General features: G+C 39.6%; 2 protein-coding genes across 2 annotated transcripts in view; one reads left to right on the top strand and one right to left on the bottom strand.

The window, feature by feature from the left end:
- The window catches only part of LOC123328868 (ATP-binding cassette sub-family C member 4), a gene marked incomplete in the record, with an annotated part of 1,148,417 nt that overhangs the window by 143,195 nt on the left and 986,892 nt on the right, over positions 1-18,330 (top strand).
- LOC123464826 (ATP-binding cassette sub-family C member 4-like) lies at positions 1,977-14,980 on the bottom strand. The gene is made up of 4 exons (XM_045162442.1): positions 14,911-14,980; positions 9,482-9,654; positions 8,936-9,041; positions 1,977-2,985 (listed from the first exon to the last, which is right to left on the bottom strand). Exons 1-4 carry the CDS (start codon positions 14,941-14,943, stop codon positions 2,851-2,853), a joined length of 447 nt encoding a protein of 148 aa, XP_045018377.1. The 5' UTR covers positions 14,944-14,980; the 3' UTR covers positions 1,977-2,850.

Here is an 18,330-nt window from a genome sequence, read left to right on the forward strand (position 1 = left end):
TAATAAATTAAATAAAGTTAAAATGAAATCATACAGGTGGGTCCTAATCTAACAGACTGGAGTTTTCATAAGGAGAGACCAGGACACAGGTTCACACATAGGGAAGAGCATGTGAGACACAGAGGGAAGATGGTGTCTACAAGGCAAGGAGCGAGACCCCAGACGAAACCAACCCCACTGACACCTTTACCTCAGACTTCCAACCCCCAGGGCTGTGAGGATTTAAGTTTCTGTTTTATAAGTCACCTACTCTTTGGTTTTTGTATGGCAGCCCTAGCGAACTACTGCCCCCTTTAGCTTTTTGTATCTAAAAGGTACTTTCTCTACTATTTCATGGATCATCCAAAAAACTCAGTCAGACAGTGATCAGCTCCCCTGAGCTACAAGTTCAATCACATTCAAAATATGATGTGGAAGCACCTTCTTCCAGATGTTGCGTTTTCTTTTCAGATGAATGCATTCTGTTCTAATAGAGTGAAACCTCGTGACTTAGGCTAACGCGCCCCGTGTTATAGCTCTGAACAAGGCATTGATATCTGATGCTTGCACATTAGAAAAACTGATAATCTGACAGCTTCTCCTCCTAAGAGGATGCAGAGTATGCAGAAATAATGTCAAGATGGCATGAGAATTCAGAAATGTATTTTTTTTTTCTGTAGAGGGACCTGAGCCAGTGGCAGGAATGAAATCCAAGAGTGAGGTTCTGTCACCATGAACTTCCGTGACTGGACCTACCTTGGCTACCAGGTGACAGGAGCAGTGTTCTCAGGCTCGACACAGAACGTAGTACAGAGGACAGCACTCAGTCTCCCTCAGCAATTCCCCCTCTGTGCTCCCTGGACCAGCTCTGTGACCTTGGGTGAACTCAGGACACACTCTCTTCATCCATGACATGGAATAAAAATGGACCATCAGGAGAGTACGTGAAATCATACATGTGAGAACTATATAAATTATAAAGAACTACACAAATGTAACTTACCATTAATATTGTTAGAGTAGGTGCAGGATTACTAGACCTGAAATCACAAGATTTCTAATTCTATGACCTATGTCTGCTTCAGTATGTATGTTACACTTGATTTAAAATATTTACTAAAAGACCAAATTTCTAATTCTGTGTCTGCTGCGAACTAGCTTAACACCAGTTATATACATAGGACCACCTTCCTTCTAAAGCACCTTAGTTTCCTCACCTGTACAAAGAGAGGGTTGAATCCTATTATCTTATTATCTGGACCAATCTAAAATTCTGTGTTCCTTTACTCATTACTCAATGTTATGATAATATAGTTTTAAAATGAAGACTTTGACATACAGGTGGGAACACCACTTTTTGATGTGAAATGCCTAAGGTCAAAAGACCAAAAGGGTTTGGGAGATTCCTGGCTCTCGAGGTGTCAGGAGGGATGGCCTGACTGAGAGACACACTAGTGGATAAAAGCACTCTGTGAATTTCAGGCATAAAAAAATACAGAGTTCCTTGTTCATCTTCTCAACATTTGCACACAATGTAAGTACTCATGAAAAGTTCAGAACACAGACTTCCTTTTCCCTAAACCTAAGCATGAACTCCAGTTCTGTCAACTCTTCAGCCAGCTCTGGGGCCCAGGAAGTCTCCTACCTGATGAGCATCAGAAGGTCCTGCTCTGCATTTCCTCATTTCTTCAGAGGATTGAGAGGAGACAGTGATGAACTCAGGCCACATTTTAGATAAATCTTTCATATACAAGTACTTAAGATATTAGAACATGTTTTCTTTAAGGCATTTTAAATATTATACAAATAATCTTATTCTGTTTAAAAATGAAAATCTTGGAAAGACAGAAAAGTATGAAGAATGGAAAATACATCTATAATTTAACACCCAGAGATAAATTTTCAATGAGGAAGCCACATCCCACCCTGAGTCACACATGTTAAGGGACAAGAACACCAGACCTTCCTTCCCTCCCTCTATCTTCCCATCAACCCTAATCCCACTCCCACCTGGTCCCAGAAAGACTTGCAGATGGCTGCATGACAGTGGCTAAGTCTCTTAAGCCAGACCTTGGTTACCACTACACCTCTGTTAGGAATATACCACGTGACCTGAATGTTACTCACTGAGCCCCTTCCTCACACCACACACAGTGCTTAGTGCCTCACACACCTCATCTCTGAGAAAGTGCTCTGTAAACCTTCAGGCACCATTCAGACTACAGTGTGAAGCTATTGTGAGTTCTTGATTTGTCCTGATGACAATTTCATCGTCCAGAAGGTAGAGGAAACGTGGAGGGGGGCGTAAATGGACCTAACTCTAAACAACAAAGAATTAGGCAGAAAGTGATAATTCCAGGTAAGAATTTTCTTTACAGACTAGGAAACAGAAGAGACCTACACCTTTCTCTGGAAGATCTTCCTAGAATTGAAATATTCCAATTTTTTTCCCCTTAAACTCTCAAATTTCCTGGATATTATTTGATGGAACTTGTATCACAAATGTGTTGAGTACCAATCAGAATGAATGTAAAGGGTCTGAAACATGCAAATCTTCTTATGTTCCATGAGAATCTGAACCCAGAGTCCAAACATGTGGAAAGTCAAATCCAAAATCTCTCTCTCAGGCACAGGTGCACGCACACAGAAGGGTGCACACATCCCGACCCCACCCCCAGCACTGCTGCAGATTCCCAGCAGACCTGCCTTCCACCTGCCATGTGTTGTTAAAGACCCATTCATGCAGCTTCCTCTCTGGAGGCTTCTATTGAAAAGAACACAGAGTGCTTGTTCCCAGACCCTTGGTGGAGATCCTGAGAAGAGTGAATCCTGGAGGTGAATTTTAATTACAGCTTCCCGCAACAGCCTCACCTATTTTGCCATTTTACTGAGGACAGCAGCCTCCGCCTCACCCAGTTGTTGCACCATCTTGTAAAATAGGCTGTTTTCATCTTGCAGCAAATTATTTGGCTGATTATGTTCTTTTCGTGTCCCTGAATCCAAAACCTGTTAACAGCAGAAAGAAGCCCATTAGCATACAATATCCCCCAGTAACATAACTCAGGCAATATCTCAAAAAGGGGCAGGACAGGGAGAATTTGGGTGGTAGGATTGGTGGTATTTACATGGTTTGATTCCCATGTTTCACTGGGAGACAAGGGCCCAGCCCAGCCTTTCATTATTGTATGGTTATAGGAAAGGAAGAAAATGAAAGTTCTTTCATTTTCAGAAAAATGAAAGCTTTAATCATGACTATGATTACTGGAACTGAACACTCTGTAGCGTTTTATATTCTGCCCAGGGCCTTTGGGGTTGTTATCATTAGTTAGTGCTTTTAGCTCTCAGACTCTGAGCTTTGAGGGCTATTTATAAGATACACAGCGTTGGGAAATGTCTTGATTCAAGAAAATCAAACATCTGTCACTTCTGCAGCTGCTCCTCCAGGCTGGCCACCTGCCCTCTGGAACATTAGACTTTGTAGTAGATTGACTTGTCTTTATGTCCTTAAAGCTTTCAGAACAGACAATCACTTGCTTTCCAGAAAGGAAACAGGTACAGTCATCCCTCAGAGCTATTGTGGGTTCAGTTTCAGAATTCCAGAATATAATGAACATCACAGTAAAGTGAGTCACATGAATTTTCTGGTTTCCCAGGGCACATAGAAGCTTTGTTTACATTCTAGTGTACCCAAGCACGTGTGCAATAGCATTATTGCACAATAAAGAAGAACAATGAAAAAAACAATGTACATAACTTAACTTAAAGTATTGCTAAAAAATATTAACTATCATCAGACACGTCAGTAAATCATAGTAGCAATATCAAAGATCATTGATGTTACAGATCACCAGAGCAACTTCAATGATAGTGAAAATGTTTGATATATTGTAAGAAATTACCAAAAGGTGACACAGAGACACAAAATGAGCAAATGCTGTTGGAAAAATGCCACCCATAGACGTGCTTAATGTAGGTTTTTGACAAACTCTCAATTTGTAAAAAAAAAAAAAAAAAAAAAAAAAAAAAAAAAAGCAGTATCTGGGAAACCCAATAAAACAAGGTATGTCTATATTTCTAAAGCAAGCAATAAAAATAAGATTGCCTCAAAAATTAAAGTTTTGAGAAAGAACATTACTGGTGATGTTTTTGCTGAATTGAAAGCCAACTGGTAATCAGAAGCTCTAGAAAAATATACAAGCTTTATACCTGGGGTAAATGGAGCACAGAGGACAATCCCCAACTCTAACTGGTGGGTGCAGAGGTCCCCTGAGGTCTAATCCTGCCATTCCTACCAGAGGAGTCAGCAACCACAACCAGTTCAGAACAAAATATAAACAAGTAGCCGAGTTTACATCTCCTGGTGGGCCCTCCCTGTGACATCAATGATGAACGCAACCAGGGAGTCCTACATTGAAGGTCTCCCAACACAGGAGTGAGAAGGGAAGCTCCACAGAGAAGGGTAAGATCCTTTCCTAGAAACAAGGTCATTCATCACAAAGGTGACAGGCTCCAAAGAGAACCCTAGCATCTCCCTTCTCCCTCTGTCTTCCCTACTCACCCAGATGCTCAGTCTCTGTACCCAGAAACCAACATCAACTTCTTTCTCTGTCCTCAGATCCCATGTTCAATCCATCACGCAGTCCACTTGGCTTCACTTCCTTATCTACCCCAAGTCCCACCATCTCACCATTGCCACCACAGGCACCTTAGACTAATCCAAAAGTCTAGAGAGGGCACACTGTAAGATAGTGAATACTGAATTTGGAGAACTGAAAGACCATCAGTGTGAGTTTAGCTGTAAAGGAAGGAGGGTGAGCAGAGTGGGACAAAACTAGAAAGTTGGGGAGGGACTGGCCGGACATTGTTTCATAAAAGTTCTTTAAAGATTTATTCATAGGCATTGATCAAGAGAGAAAAATTTGAGATTATAGAAATTTACCAGGAGATATTGGTAAGTAAAAGACACTTGCTCTTTGGAAGAAAAGCTATGACAAACCTAGACAGTGTATTAAAAAGCAGAGACATTGCTTTGCTGACAAAGGTCCGTCTAGTCAAAGCTATGATTTTTCCAGAAGTCATGTATAGATGTGAGAGTTGGACCATAAAGAAGGCACTGAAGAGCACTGAAGAATTGATACTTTTGAACTGTGGTGCTGGAGAAGACTCTTGAGAGTTCCTGGACTGCAAGAAGACCAAACAAGTCAATCCTAAAGGAAATCCTAAAGGAACCCTGAATATTCATTGAACGGACTGATGCTGAAGCTGAAGTCCAATACTTTGGCCACCTGATATGAAGAGCTGACTCACTAGAAAAGACCCTGATTCTGGGAAAGATTGAAAGCAGGAGGAGAAGAGGACAACAGAGGATGAGCTGGTTGGATGGCATCACGACTCAGTGGACATGAGTTTGAGCAAGCTCTAGCAGATAGTGAAGGACATGGAAGCCTGTGGTGTGCTGCAGTCCATGGGGTCACAAAGAGGTAGACACGATTGAGCGACTAAACAACAAATCGATAAGTAAAGCATTAAACAAATGAACATATTTTGATAATAGCAACAAAGCTGCTTTGTTCAGAGGATACAGATGTTCACATCTGCAGATCAGGTGCTGAGTGATAACACTTTGGGACTGACCAGGTGACAGTTCAGCTCAGTTCAGTCACTAAGTCATGCCTGACTCTTTTCAACCCCACGGACTGCAGCATGCCAGGCCTCCCTGTTCATCACCAACTCCCAGAGCTCGCTCAAACTCATGTCCATCGAGTCAGTGATGCCATCCAATCATCTCATCCTCTGTCGTCCCCTTCTCCTCCTGCCTTCAACCTTTCCCAGCATCAGGGCCTTTTCAAATGAGTCAGGTCTTTGCATCAGGCGGCCACAGTATTGGAGTTTCAGCTTCAGCATCAGTCCTTCCAATGAATATTCAGGACTGATTTCCTTTAGGATGGACTGGTTTGATCTCCTTGCAGTCGAAGGGACTCTCAAAAGTCTTCTCCAACACCACAGTTTAAAAGCATCAATTCTTTGACACTCAGCTTTCTTTATGGTCCAGCTTTCACATCCATACATGACTACTGGAAAAACCGTAGCTTTTAACTAGACAGACCTTTGTCAGCAGAGTAACGTCTCTGCTTTTTAATATGCTGTCTAGGTTGGTCATAGTTTTTCTTTCAAGGAGCAAGTGTCTTTTAATTTCATGGCTGCAGTCACTATCAGCAGTGATTTTGGAGTCCAAGAAAATAAAGTCTGTCACTGTTTCCATTGTATCCCCATCTATTGCCACGAAGTGGTGGGACTGATCTTAGTTTTTTGAATGCTGGGTTTTAAGTCAGCTTTTTCAGTCTCCTTTTTCACATTCATGAAGAAGTTAGTTCTTCAGTTCCTCTTCGCTTTCTGACACAAGGGTGGTGTCATCTGCTTATCTGAGGTTATTTAAATAGCTGATAAATGAAGAGAAGCTAAAGGAGAAAAGTAAAGATATACTCATCTAAATGCAGAGTCCCAAAGAAAAGCAAGGAGAGATAAGAAAGCCTTCCTCAGTGATCAATGCCAAGAAATAGAGGAAAACAATAGAATGGGAAAGACTAGAGACCAGATGACATGTCCAAATTCTGTCCTTCCTCAGTTTCCCTAACCAACCACACATTCCAAGGTGACAGTATTTCTAAGAATTAGGTAATAAAAAGAATCTGCTACCATTAATGCCATTAATGCTATAATACCAAAACCCAAAAATAAATCTTTAGGGTACATTTAGGAGCAAATAATTTAATTGAACAGACCCTTAATTGAGCTAGAGATCAAGCCATGTTTCTGCTGCTATGTCTAAAGCCTGACAAAGGGCTTGAAATAGGTAAATTTCACAGCATCATTTATTTATAATGGAAGAATGGTGCTTTAGGGGACAATCTTTGAAATGCAATGTTGAGAGGTAAGAACAAAGTGACAGGTAAAATCTAGCAATAAAAGGTTACTTTTCCAATTAGCATCAAGAACACAAAATGAACGACTAAGGATGCCTGACACAAAACATTTCTGGAAATTAAGAGTCACTGTTGGGTAGTCTTGAATGTCACCCCATGCCTCATGAAAGTCTGCAGGTAGAGCCCACTTCCTACTGTGATGTCTAGTCCAGGTGACCAGATGCACTGTTTGGAGCCTAGAGCATCCCTTTGGTTGGGGATGCCCCACTCCTGCCATCTGTCTCCCCAGACCTCACTCCTGGGCACATCCAGCTCAGGCAGTGAGGCTACAGGCACTGCCTCAGTGCTGACAGCCTTGTATCTACTCAGTGTCCCCACTGATGTCCCATCTGACAATGCATGTGAGGCAGGGTGGGAAGTGATATTCCAGGAACTGCCCAAGTCAAAAGAGACAGTTCTATTATCATGAGACATAAAGAACTGTGGGTATTACTGACCACTCATTAGTGATTATTGCCTGTTTTGTATGGACCATCAAAATACCTCAAAGTATCTTGCATTCCTTGAGATTATTTGCTGCCAAAGTTTATCCTTTGAAAAATGCTTTTTTTTTTTAATTTTTTTAAATTTTATTTTATTTTTAAACTTTACATAATTGTATTAGTTTTGCCAAATATCAAAATGAATCCACCACAGGTGGTAGCTCAGAGGTTAAAGCGTCTGCCTGCAATGTGGGAGACCTGGGTTCAATCCCTGGATGGGGAAGATCCCTTGGAGAAGGAAATGGCAACTCACTCCAGTATTCTTGCCTGGAGAATCCCATGGACAGAGGAGCCTGGTGGGCTACAGTCCAAAGAGTCGGACACAACTGAGCGTTTGCTTTTCTTGTTTTATAAAGGCACATCCTAACATGTATTGAAACTGAGTAAGCAACAGAGGAAAAGGACAAAGAAAGAGAGAAAATGAAAAAGAGAGAGAAAAGGAATAGATGGAGGAAGGAAATAAAGCTGAGGAAGGAAATATTGAATTACTAAGGAAGAAAGAGCCAACCAAACCTGGAAGGAATATACTAGACAGATATCCAGAGACCAAAGCCTGGAGCTTGCCATGTGTGCAGAACAGAGCTATTGTGTAAGAAAATCGCTGGTTGTTTAATGAGTCTCTCATCCCTGATTTGCCTTTCTTTCCAAACTCTCATCTGGGATGCAGAAGCTGGGTCTCTGCAAGTCACTGCAGCAGTTCAGACTCTTTTGCCAGGTGGCCTTCGTTAGGTTGCCAGTAGGGGGCACTAGAGGGAGACTGAAGGTGGGAAACACCGCTAATGTTCTACTTGAAAGCGTCACCTCAGCACTGGGACCTGACTCAGCTCCCAGCTATTAGCACCTGGAGAACCAGCCCCATCCTGCCCCCTCACAAATATGACCAGCAACCAGGCAGTGACTTCTCCTTGGAGGTCTGAGTATCAATTCCTTAGGGCCTCTTTTCTGAGTTCTCAGGTCTGGAGATCTGTCCTAGGATATGGTTGCTGCTTTCTAAAATCGTTACCCCAGTGTTTCACTTTTCTAGCCCTCTAATCCCTATGTAATAAATACTGTTTTTCTCACTAGGCCTTTTCTTCTCATGGACTCCTGAGAAAATCTACAACTTTAGTCATAAACCTCCTGGCAGTCTAAACTAGAGGCTAATTTTTTTATAAGGGAATCAAAAAATGCTGAAACAACTATGACATAGTGAAAATGACTGAGTTCTACCCCACTAAAATATGGAGCTATAACTTGGGTTTGGAATATTTTAATGTTGGCCATCATAAAAAAAATGACAATTCAAATAATCTTTTAATATGAAAATATAAGATTATTGGATATATTACTTAATAGTGCATTCTAAAAGTATAGTTAAGTACTTGAGTAATTTTCAGGAATGAGAGAAGAAACTAAGAGAAAAATTAATGGAGGTTTCTATCAAATTTTACACAGAAGGATACATTGAAAATTGAACATAAATGGAAACAACTAAAATGGAGAGGGTCTTACCATTATCCATTCACAGTCAATAATGTTGCTCAACCTGTGTGCAATGGTCAGCACAGTGCACTGGGCAAATCTCTCACGAATTCTTTTTTGTATTAACTCATCAGTTCTAGAAACAAAGAAGTTGATTTAATTCAGTAAAGACAGGAAAAGCAGACTTAAGACTTAAAAACATCCTATGATATTTTTACAATGTTTTTTAAAATCAATACTTTAACATATAGTCTTGTTCCTAAAAAGCTAAGTATAAAAAGTCTACTTAGAAATTTACTATTTTTCATAAAATGATGGAAAATTAGTCTTCCCTCAAAATTGCTTGAAACTATCAGGAGCTGGATTTAGGAATTCAGCTTTCTTAGGGTGCCTCATAACAACATTAACACCGTATAACATGTCTTGGTTTTTATCTTTGTTTTCTGGAATTAATATTATCAACAGATATCCATGAGGCCAAGCGAGCACTTAGAAACATTTCTAAGATTCACTAAATGTTTTCCATTTACCACATTTACAAGTCAGTTCAAGATTTCCTGGGGCTCAGCTCCACACCTTGGATCCACGTATGATGTGGCTTTGTCAAGAATCAATATCTGATTCTTCCTGAGAAGAGCCCTGGCAAGGCACAGCAGTTGTTTCTGACCAGCACTCAAGTTCAATCCAGATTCTGCTAATTCAGTATTCATTTTAGCAGGAAGACCTTCGATGGATTCTTTGAGTTGTACCTGTGGATACAGAAAGAATGACATTTTTCTAAGCAAACTGCTACTGAAGTAGACATGCCTTTTAGACATTAGAGCTTTTACATCCTCAGGATTTCTTACATGTCTTACATGTACAGCCAGGTGATGGGGAGAGCTCCTTCCAATGAGTGTTCACTAACAAAGATTGTGGAGTCAACTCAGGACAGAAAGATCTCAGTGCCCCCCTTTCCCACCACAGGACATCCACCAGAACCCCCACCGCCCCCAGGGGTTAGTTAAGGAAGTTTCTCAACAAGTGAAGCTATTTCTCCCAATATGATTGAAACAGAAAAATTAAAAGGATCTTTATGATTGAGTCAAGTTTCCTAAAGTACATTTTGCATAAGAATTGGTACACTAGAGAAAAGTTTTCAAAAATTTTACAGAAAATCTGGTTCTCTGAAGATATAAGCTTATTGGCCCTTTACTATTTCCTAAAGTTTAATATATGCAAGTCCAGCAATAGCAAACTGCCCCTTATACATTAGTAATCCTGGAGCCCATTCTGATGATGGTTCTTTCCCAAGTTTAATCCTACAAATAGTGGACCAGTCAAGTGCATTTTCTTCAGTGTCTTAAATGCATTGTTTGTGAATGAAAACACATGAAAAAGAAAACACAACATCTTATTTCCCCCAGTGTGTGGATACAGGTTAGTGTTATCCAGTTGCTGAGTCATGCCCAACACTTTGCAACCCCATGGACAGCAGCAAACCAGTGTTCCTAGTCATTCACTATTGCTTGGAGTTAGCTCAAACTCATGTCCATTAAGTTGGTGATGCCATCCAACCATCTTGTCCTCTTTCATACCCTTCTCCACCTGCCTTCCATCTTTCCCAGCAGCAGGGTCTTTTCTAATGAGTCATCTCTTCACATCAGGTGGCCAAAGTACTAGAGCTTCAGCTTCATCATCAGTCCTTCCAAGGAAAATTTGGGTTGATTTCCTTTAGGATTGACTGATTTGATCTCCTTGCTGTCCAAAGGACTCTCAACAACCTTCTCCAGAACCAAGTTCTAAAGCATCAGTTCTTCAGCGCTCAGCCTTCTTTGTGGTCCAACTCTCACATTGGTACATGACTACCGGGAAAACCATAAGTTTGACTACATGGACTTTGTAGGCAAAGTCATGTCTCAGCTTTTTAATATTCTGTCTAGGTTTGTTATAGCTCCTCTTCCCAGGAGCAAGCATCTTTTAATTTCATGGCTGCAGTCACCATCTGCAATGATTTTGGAAATAAAGTCTGTCATTGTTTCCACTATTGCCCCATCTATTGCAATGAAGTGATGAGATAGGATGCTATGATCTCAGCTTCTTGAATGTTGAGTTTTAAGCCAGCTTTTTCACACCCCTCTTTCACTTTTATCAAGAGGTTCTTCAGTTCCTCTTCACTTTCTATGATTAGGGTGGTGCATAGACCTGGATTACTGTGATACTGAATGGTTTCCCTTGGAAATGAACTGAGAACATTCTGTCATTTTGGAGATTGCACCAATGTACGGCATTTTAGGTTCTTTTGTTGACTTTTTTTTTTTTTTTTTTTTTTGCAGCCAGACAAAAATAAATTCGAGACTTGAAGCCAGGCAGCCTGGGGATTGTCTTGCCTGGCTCTACCAACTGGGCAAGTTCCTGAACCTTCTATCTTAGCTTCCTAAACTCTAAGACTATAATACCATAATTATAAAGGTGTGTGCCTCCTAACATTGTTAAGAATATTAAATGAGTCAGTACATGCAGAATTTGTAACAGATCAATATATATTGCCCATTATTAATAATGCTATCCGCTAGCCCCTCCTCAAGTTCTGCTTCACTTTTCTACTTTGCGTGTATCAGCACTGAGATTTCGTTACATATGCATTGGCCTGCTTTTCAACTTCTTCAGGAGAACTTAAGCTCCAGAAGGACAGACATTTCGTCTCTTGATGACTGTGACAGCCCCAGAACCTGCAGCATTGCCTGACAAGCTCAGTAGATATTTGTTGGCTGGATGAAGGTGGGCTTCCCTGGTGACTCAGTGGTAAAGAATCCACCTGCCAAACAGAAGACTTGGGTTCGATCCTGGGTGAGATTCCCTGGCTAAAAAAATCGCAAACCACTCCAGTATACTTGACTGAGAAATCCCATGGACAGAGGAGCATGGCAGGCTTCATGGGGTTGCAGAAGAGTCAGACGCGACAAACAGCAACAACATGAATGAAGGCATAAGTGACTCTAATCGTGTGACATACCTGTTTCTGTAAATTAGAAAGTAATTAACCTCCAATAAAATAAATAAATTTATATTAAAAAACAAAATATACCATAGAAACTAAATTCATATGGACAATTAATTTATATATAACACTGTTTTCTTATTAAGTGTAATTGTAAAAAGGATATATTCTTATAACAATTAACTGGCTCCAAGATATCATATCACACTTTAAATAAAGGAAAGCAATGAAAAAGTTATAATTTAAGGAAAATAGAACAAATAACTACTATTCAAAACTATACATCTCAGTATAGAATACTTCAGATTGTGTTTGAGCTTGGGAAAATAATAGAATATAGCAAAACTGAAGAATAATACACTGGACTTATAAGGCGCCCTGTCTCCATCATCACTGTGTGCACTCTGTGTAGTAGGTGCTGATGCCCCTCACAGGAGGGGAACACAGAGGTCAGGTGGTTTCCACATTTTGTGGAGCGTTCTTACTTTTCAAGAAGAAAATCTGGTGTGGGTCAGAAGGAAACACTGAAATGCAATCAACAGATGGGGAAGAGCTGTTACCAGAGCAGGGCCAGCAGTAAAGGAAGTTCACCTAACACTAGGCCCCGGGAAATGGACATGTGACATGTCTCCACCTCAAGGACTGAACCACGTGGTTCCTGATGCACAGGCTGCTGATGCCCAGGTTTCTGTATCTTTGTTTCCTGTGTGATGAGACACGCTTGTGTCCTAACAGAGACACTATCAATGTCAGACATTTAACTGTACAATTTCTTCCCAGTTCTGACAGGACATTTTTATCATTGTTTAGTTGCTAAGTCGTGGACCTTATGGACTGTAGCCTGCCAGGTTCCTCTGTCCATGGGATTTCCCATGCAAGAATATTGGAGTGGGTTACCATTTCCTCCAGGGAATCTTCCCAACTCAGGGATCAATCCCACTTCTCCTCCATTGCATGCAGACTCTTCATCACTCAGCAACTGTGGAAGCCCCCATACTATACTCTTAATTCCAAATCCCAGTATCTAAGGTGTTTCATTTTTGCTTTTTAATGGAAGCAACACATCAATGATTCACTTCCAGAGATTTATCTACTATGACCTTTTAACCTCTGAATGATAAAGTGCTTCATCTTCAGGCACTACTCATGTTATATTTTTGGAGCTGCCTTTGCTTTTTAGCACCCCAATAGCACTAATTTCTGATGAACTTTTATCAGTTTACAGTAAGTTGGAAAGTTTTCAGTACATGAAAAATGTACTTTAGGCATATTTAGAAAAATAACCAAAATGAGACAGGCAGCATCCATAGGACTGTCTTCCTCCTGAGTGTCCATCTCTGCCAAAGAAGAAGAAAGAAACAGAACTAGAGGACCTTAAATTTTTTTATGCCATCTTTTCCTTTTAATTGAAATTCATAAAGAGGAAAACAGTGGTTTCCTCCTGCTAATTCTCAGTTTAACTCTGAGTTTGGGTTCACATATCCAGTTAGGCATCATTTACAAATTAATAACTAGGGTTTTTGGTTCACTTAAAAACTGACTTCATTGAGTTAGTGATACCTCTTGATGAGGGTGAAGGAGGAGAGTGAAAAAGCTGGCTTAAAACTCAACATTAAGAAAACTAAGATCATGGCATCTAGTCCCACCATTTAATGGCAAATAGAAGGGGAAAAGATAGAAGCAGTGACAGATTTCCTCTTCTTGGGCTCTAAAATCCGTGCAGATGGTGACTGTAGCCTTGAAGTTAGAAGATGATTGCCTCTTGGCAGGAAAGCTATGACAAAACTAGACAGTGTGTTAAAAAGCAAAGATATCACTTTGCTGACAAAGGTCCATATAATCAAACCTATGGTCTTTCCAGTAGTCATGTACAGATGTGAAAGCTGGACAATAAGAGAGCACTAAAGAATTGATGCTTTTGAACTGTGGTACTTGGAGAACACTATTGAGAGTCCCTTAGAAACAAGGGATCAAACTGGTCAATCTTAAAGAAAATCAACCCTCAATATTCTCTGGAAGGACTGATGTTGAAGCTGAAGCTCCAATATTTTGGCCACCTGATGTAAAGTTATTGGAAAAGACCCTGATGCTGTGAAAGATTGAAGGCAGAAGAAGAGGGAGATGGAGGATGAGATGGCTGGATGACATCATCGATCCAATGGACATGAACTTGGGCAAACTCCAGGAGATGGTGAGGGACAGGGAAGCCTGGCGTGCTTTAGTCCATGGGGTCACAAAGAGTCAGAGGTGACTTAGCAACTGAACAACAATAACTTAGAGTGATAAATCATCCCTTTATCCAGATTCTCTAGGAATTATTTCTTTATCACATTTGTATGTTTTTCAATGAACGATTTCATAAGTTTTCTTTTAAAACAGTCATAAGGAATCAATTCCTAGAGAAACACAATGATGGGATGATTTTTCTAAGTGATATCACCAAAGTTAACAGGGCTAATTCCAAAAGCAATAATGGAAACAATATACTTCACTTTGTGAAATAAACTCATATTTCTTTCTTTTTATAGAAAGTTCCAAATGTAGTTTAAATAGAAGTAGATCTTAGTATTATCTACCACTTCAGTATTTTTATAATTTAGATTAACATTGCTTCTCTGTCCATGGAAAAATATATTCTAAAATTCTAGAGTAATGCTATCTGAGAATCTGTGAAAAAAGATCTAAATCTGGGAAACAAATTGAAAAATAATTTACCAGTACTTCCAGTTATTTTTTAAAGATGAAATTTGTCCTATGAATTCAAGAGTAGTGGATCATCCTATCGTTCTTTATATTTAATGGTTAAATGCTCTACACACTTCTTCTCTTGCAGAATTTGATTGTAAAAGACTCACAAACTTAAATGAAATCAGAGGTGCACTGCTTTTCAGGCAGGAGAAGGTGAAGCAATCAACCCAATTTAAGAAAACAAAATCCACATGTTGCTGAAAAGCAGGGTGGGTGTTTAAAGACTCAGTGGCAATATCCTTCAGAAACCAGAATTACTGACTGGAAACGGTCATACCTCCAAATCTGCCTGCTCACAGTCAAGGCTCATCTCTATATTACAGATTTCAGAGCTTCCATGGAAGGGTGACACTAAATGACAAACACACCAATTCAAACCAACATGAACAATCAATCTCTCAGATTTGTGTAACAACAAACAAACAAACAAAAAAGATTTTTAAAAATATGCCACACTTCTCTGAAATGAAAAGAGCAATCAAACATTTAGTAGTTATTTACGTAGAGTGTTTTCCCTGTGTTTTCCTCTAAGAGTCTTATAGTATCTGGTCTAACATTTAGGTTTTCAATGCACTTTGAGTTTATTTTTGTATACAGTATTAGGAAGTGTTCTAATTTTCTTCTTTTACACTTAGCTGTCCAGTTTTCCCAGCACCACTTACTGAAGAGACCACCTCTTCTCCATCATATATTCTTACCTTGTTTGTCACAGATTAGCTGACCACAGGTGTGTGAGTTCATCTCTGGACTCTCTAGCCTGTTCCATTGATCTATATTTCTGTTTTTGTGCCAGTGCCACACCATCGTGATTACTCTAGATCTGTATTGAACTAGCCAAAAAGTTCGTTTAAGTTTTTCCATAATATCTTATGTAACAAGTTTTTGGCCAACTCAGTGATATATTCTGAAGTCAGGGAACCTAATTTCTCCAGCTTCGTTTTTCTTTCTTAAAACTGCTTTGGCAACTTGGGGTCTTTTGTGTTTCCATTAAAACTGTAAATTTTTTGGCTCTAATTCTATGAAAAATGCCATTGATAATTTGACAGGGATTGTATTTAATCTGAAGATTCTTTGGGTAGTATAGTCATTTTCACAATATTGTTTCTTCCAATCCAAGAACATGGTATATCCCTCCATCTGTTTTGCATCATCTTTGATATCTTTTGTCAGTACCTTATAGTTTTATGAGTACAGGTCTTTTGCCTCCTTAGGTAGGTTTAGTCCTAGGTATTTTATTGTTTTTGTTGCAATGGTAAAGAGACTGCTTTCTCAATTTCTCTTTCTAATCTTTCATCATTAATGCATAGGAATACTCATTCTTACTTTTTAAAAGCAAAAGACTGAGCTAGGTCCTAGGAGAAATTAGAAGTCTGTCTATGGCTTAGAAGTCTAGGGTTTCTTCCAACAGTAGAATTGATTTATAAAACTAGTGCAAATACACAAAATGATTTGTATTAAAATACAAACTGACAGCAACTTAATAGTCAAAATTTTTTTTCATGCAAGGGTGAGGAAATTCAAAGAAGTGGAGCAAGCAAAAACATGACACAAATAACAGAAAATTCTCTGGAAATGAAGCTCCCATGTAAAAGCCGAGCAGATGTTCCAGGGCTCTGTTATCTGCATTCATGCTACAGCATTAAAATGACATAATTGCCAATAAATAATCATCATTAATTCTGACTATATAATTGGCCTTTATAAACACTTTCCTATGAAACTTCTACATTTTATTAGTATGTTCTTGTTTATATCTTTTAGTTAATAAGGAAAAACTACTATTGTCTCCACTTAGGAGAAGTTTCCTAAGACCAGAGGAATAAAATTAATATTGGAGTGTAATGGAGTAATTAATTCACTAGGTCACTAGTAGAATTTGATCCCTCATGCAAAGAGTTGACTCACTGGAAAAGACTCTGATGCTGGGAAGGATTGGGGGCAAGAGGAGAAGGGGACGACAGAGGATGAGATGGCTGGATGGCATCACTGACTCGATGGACGTGAGTCTCAGTGAACTCTGGGAGTTGGTGATGGACAGGGAGGCCTGGCGTGCTGCGATTCATGGGGTCGCAAAGAGGCGGACATGACTGAGCGACTGATCTGATCTGATCTGATATAAGTACTCTGCTAAGGACAAGATAATGTGTCTATTTGTTCAGGGTTCTAGGAAAATAACTAAAATGAAAACATGTCACATTATATTGTTGATTTTCATCATCATCAGTACACACATTTTAAGTGCACCCATGTCATCAGTGTTTTCCTATTACCAAGTCACTGAAACTGACACGCTCCCCTTAATTATCTGCAAAGCTCTAAATGTAAACACACATATACAGATGCTAACAAGTTAATTACAGTTACTATTAATAAATTACCTCTTCTAAGACATTCCACAGTTCGTTATCCGTATGCTCATTAAAGGGATCCAGATTTTCCCTCATTGTTCCAGTGAATAAAACAGGTTCCTAAATACCCCAAAATAGTGAATGTTATTACCTTAACCTGTTTTCATTTTATTCCAATGTGTACAGAATGTCAAAATTAAAATGCAGAAACATCTAAATTCATTAATTATTAATAACATAGTTGCAAATGTATGATTACAAAAAAGCATCTCTAAAATAAGTTTCCATTGTACAAAGTGTGCTACAAAATATCTTTTGGACTACTGAACACTAACAGAAGAAAGTGTTGAAGAAGTTTTTTCATGGTAAGGAAAAAATTGAAGACAAAGGAAGATTTGATTTTTTTTAATACCACCCTGCTAATAAATATCTGATTAAACACTCACACAAACATGAGAAACTTAACATCAAGATCTACATAAATTAACTGTCAATGCTGGTGTGACTGGGAAATACCAACAGCATGATTAGTAGAGGTTTGTGCCTCAAAGCAAACCACTAAATATTTACACATTAGCACTGAAGAATAAACTAGGCTATTTTCTCCATTGGTCAGACTGTCTTCTAGGGCCTGGAATCTCTCCACATGTGTGAAATGAACATCCCCACATGTGCAAGGGGAACGTAAGCTCCTGGGGTCTGCAGCACCTCTGTCCATGGAGAGATCACCTCTGATTTTGGCATCAGCTGGTCCCCACATTCTCTCACCTGTGTGTCAGGATAACCTGCCTCACAGAACCTCGTTACTAACTGCAAGGCCAGGAGGACCTGAAACCCACCGTGACCTGTGTCATGATACTTTAATTTAAATAGTTCTTCCTATCCATCTGCTTCAGGAGGAGCCATAAGTAAATTACTCTGGAAATATATGTGTCCTCTTGGCTTCAAGAGAGAATCCTGTACATAAGCTCATGTAGGCCATTTACATTTTCTTCTGGAAGGCTCTAGTAAGCCAGGTCATAAGAATATGGATAGCAGTGAAGAGCCCAATAAGCTCCTTTCAGTGAAGGGGGCAGAACAAGGGAATGCACTCGTGTGGGAACAAGAGGAGAACTGACTCTTCCACAAGTGCCCGGAACTGCGCTGAATCACACGTTCAAATCAGCCTTGGGGCTGGACTTTCCTCCTCACTTCACAAAAGCCTGAGAGGAAAGATGAAGATAGACAGACATTTCTTTCCCCTAATCATAAGGAAGAATGATACTCAGGAACCTTCCAAACCTTCTTTCAATATGGTCTAAGTTTTAAGTCTGGTGAGAGAGGAAAGAATACAGAAAACTCAGGATGTG

This window comes from Bubalus bubalis, chromosome 13 (assembly GCF_019923935.1).
Source record: "Bubalus bubalis isolate 160015118507 breed Murrah chromosome 13, NDDB_SH_1, whole genome shotgun sequence".
Lineage (NCBI taxonomy): Eukaryota > Metazoa > Chordata > Mammalia > Artiodactyla > Bovidae > Bubalus > Bubalus bubalis.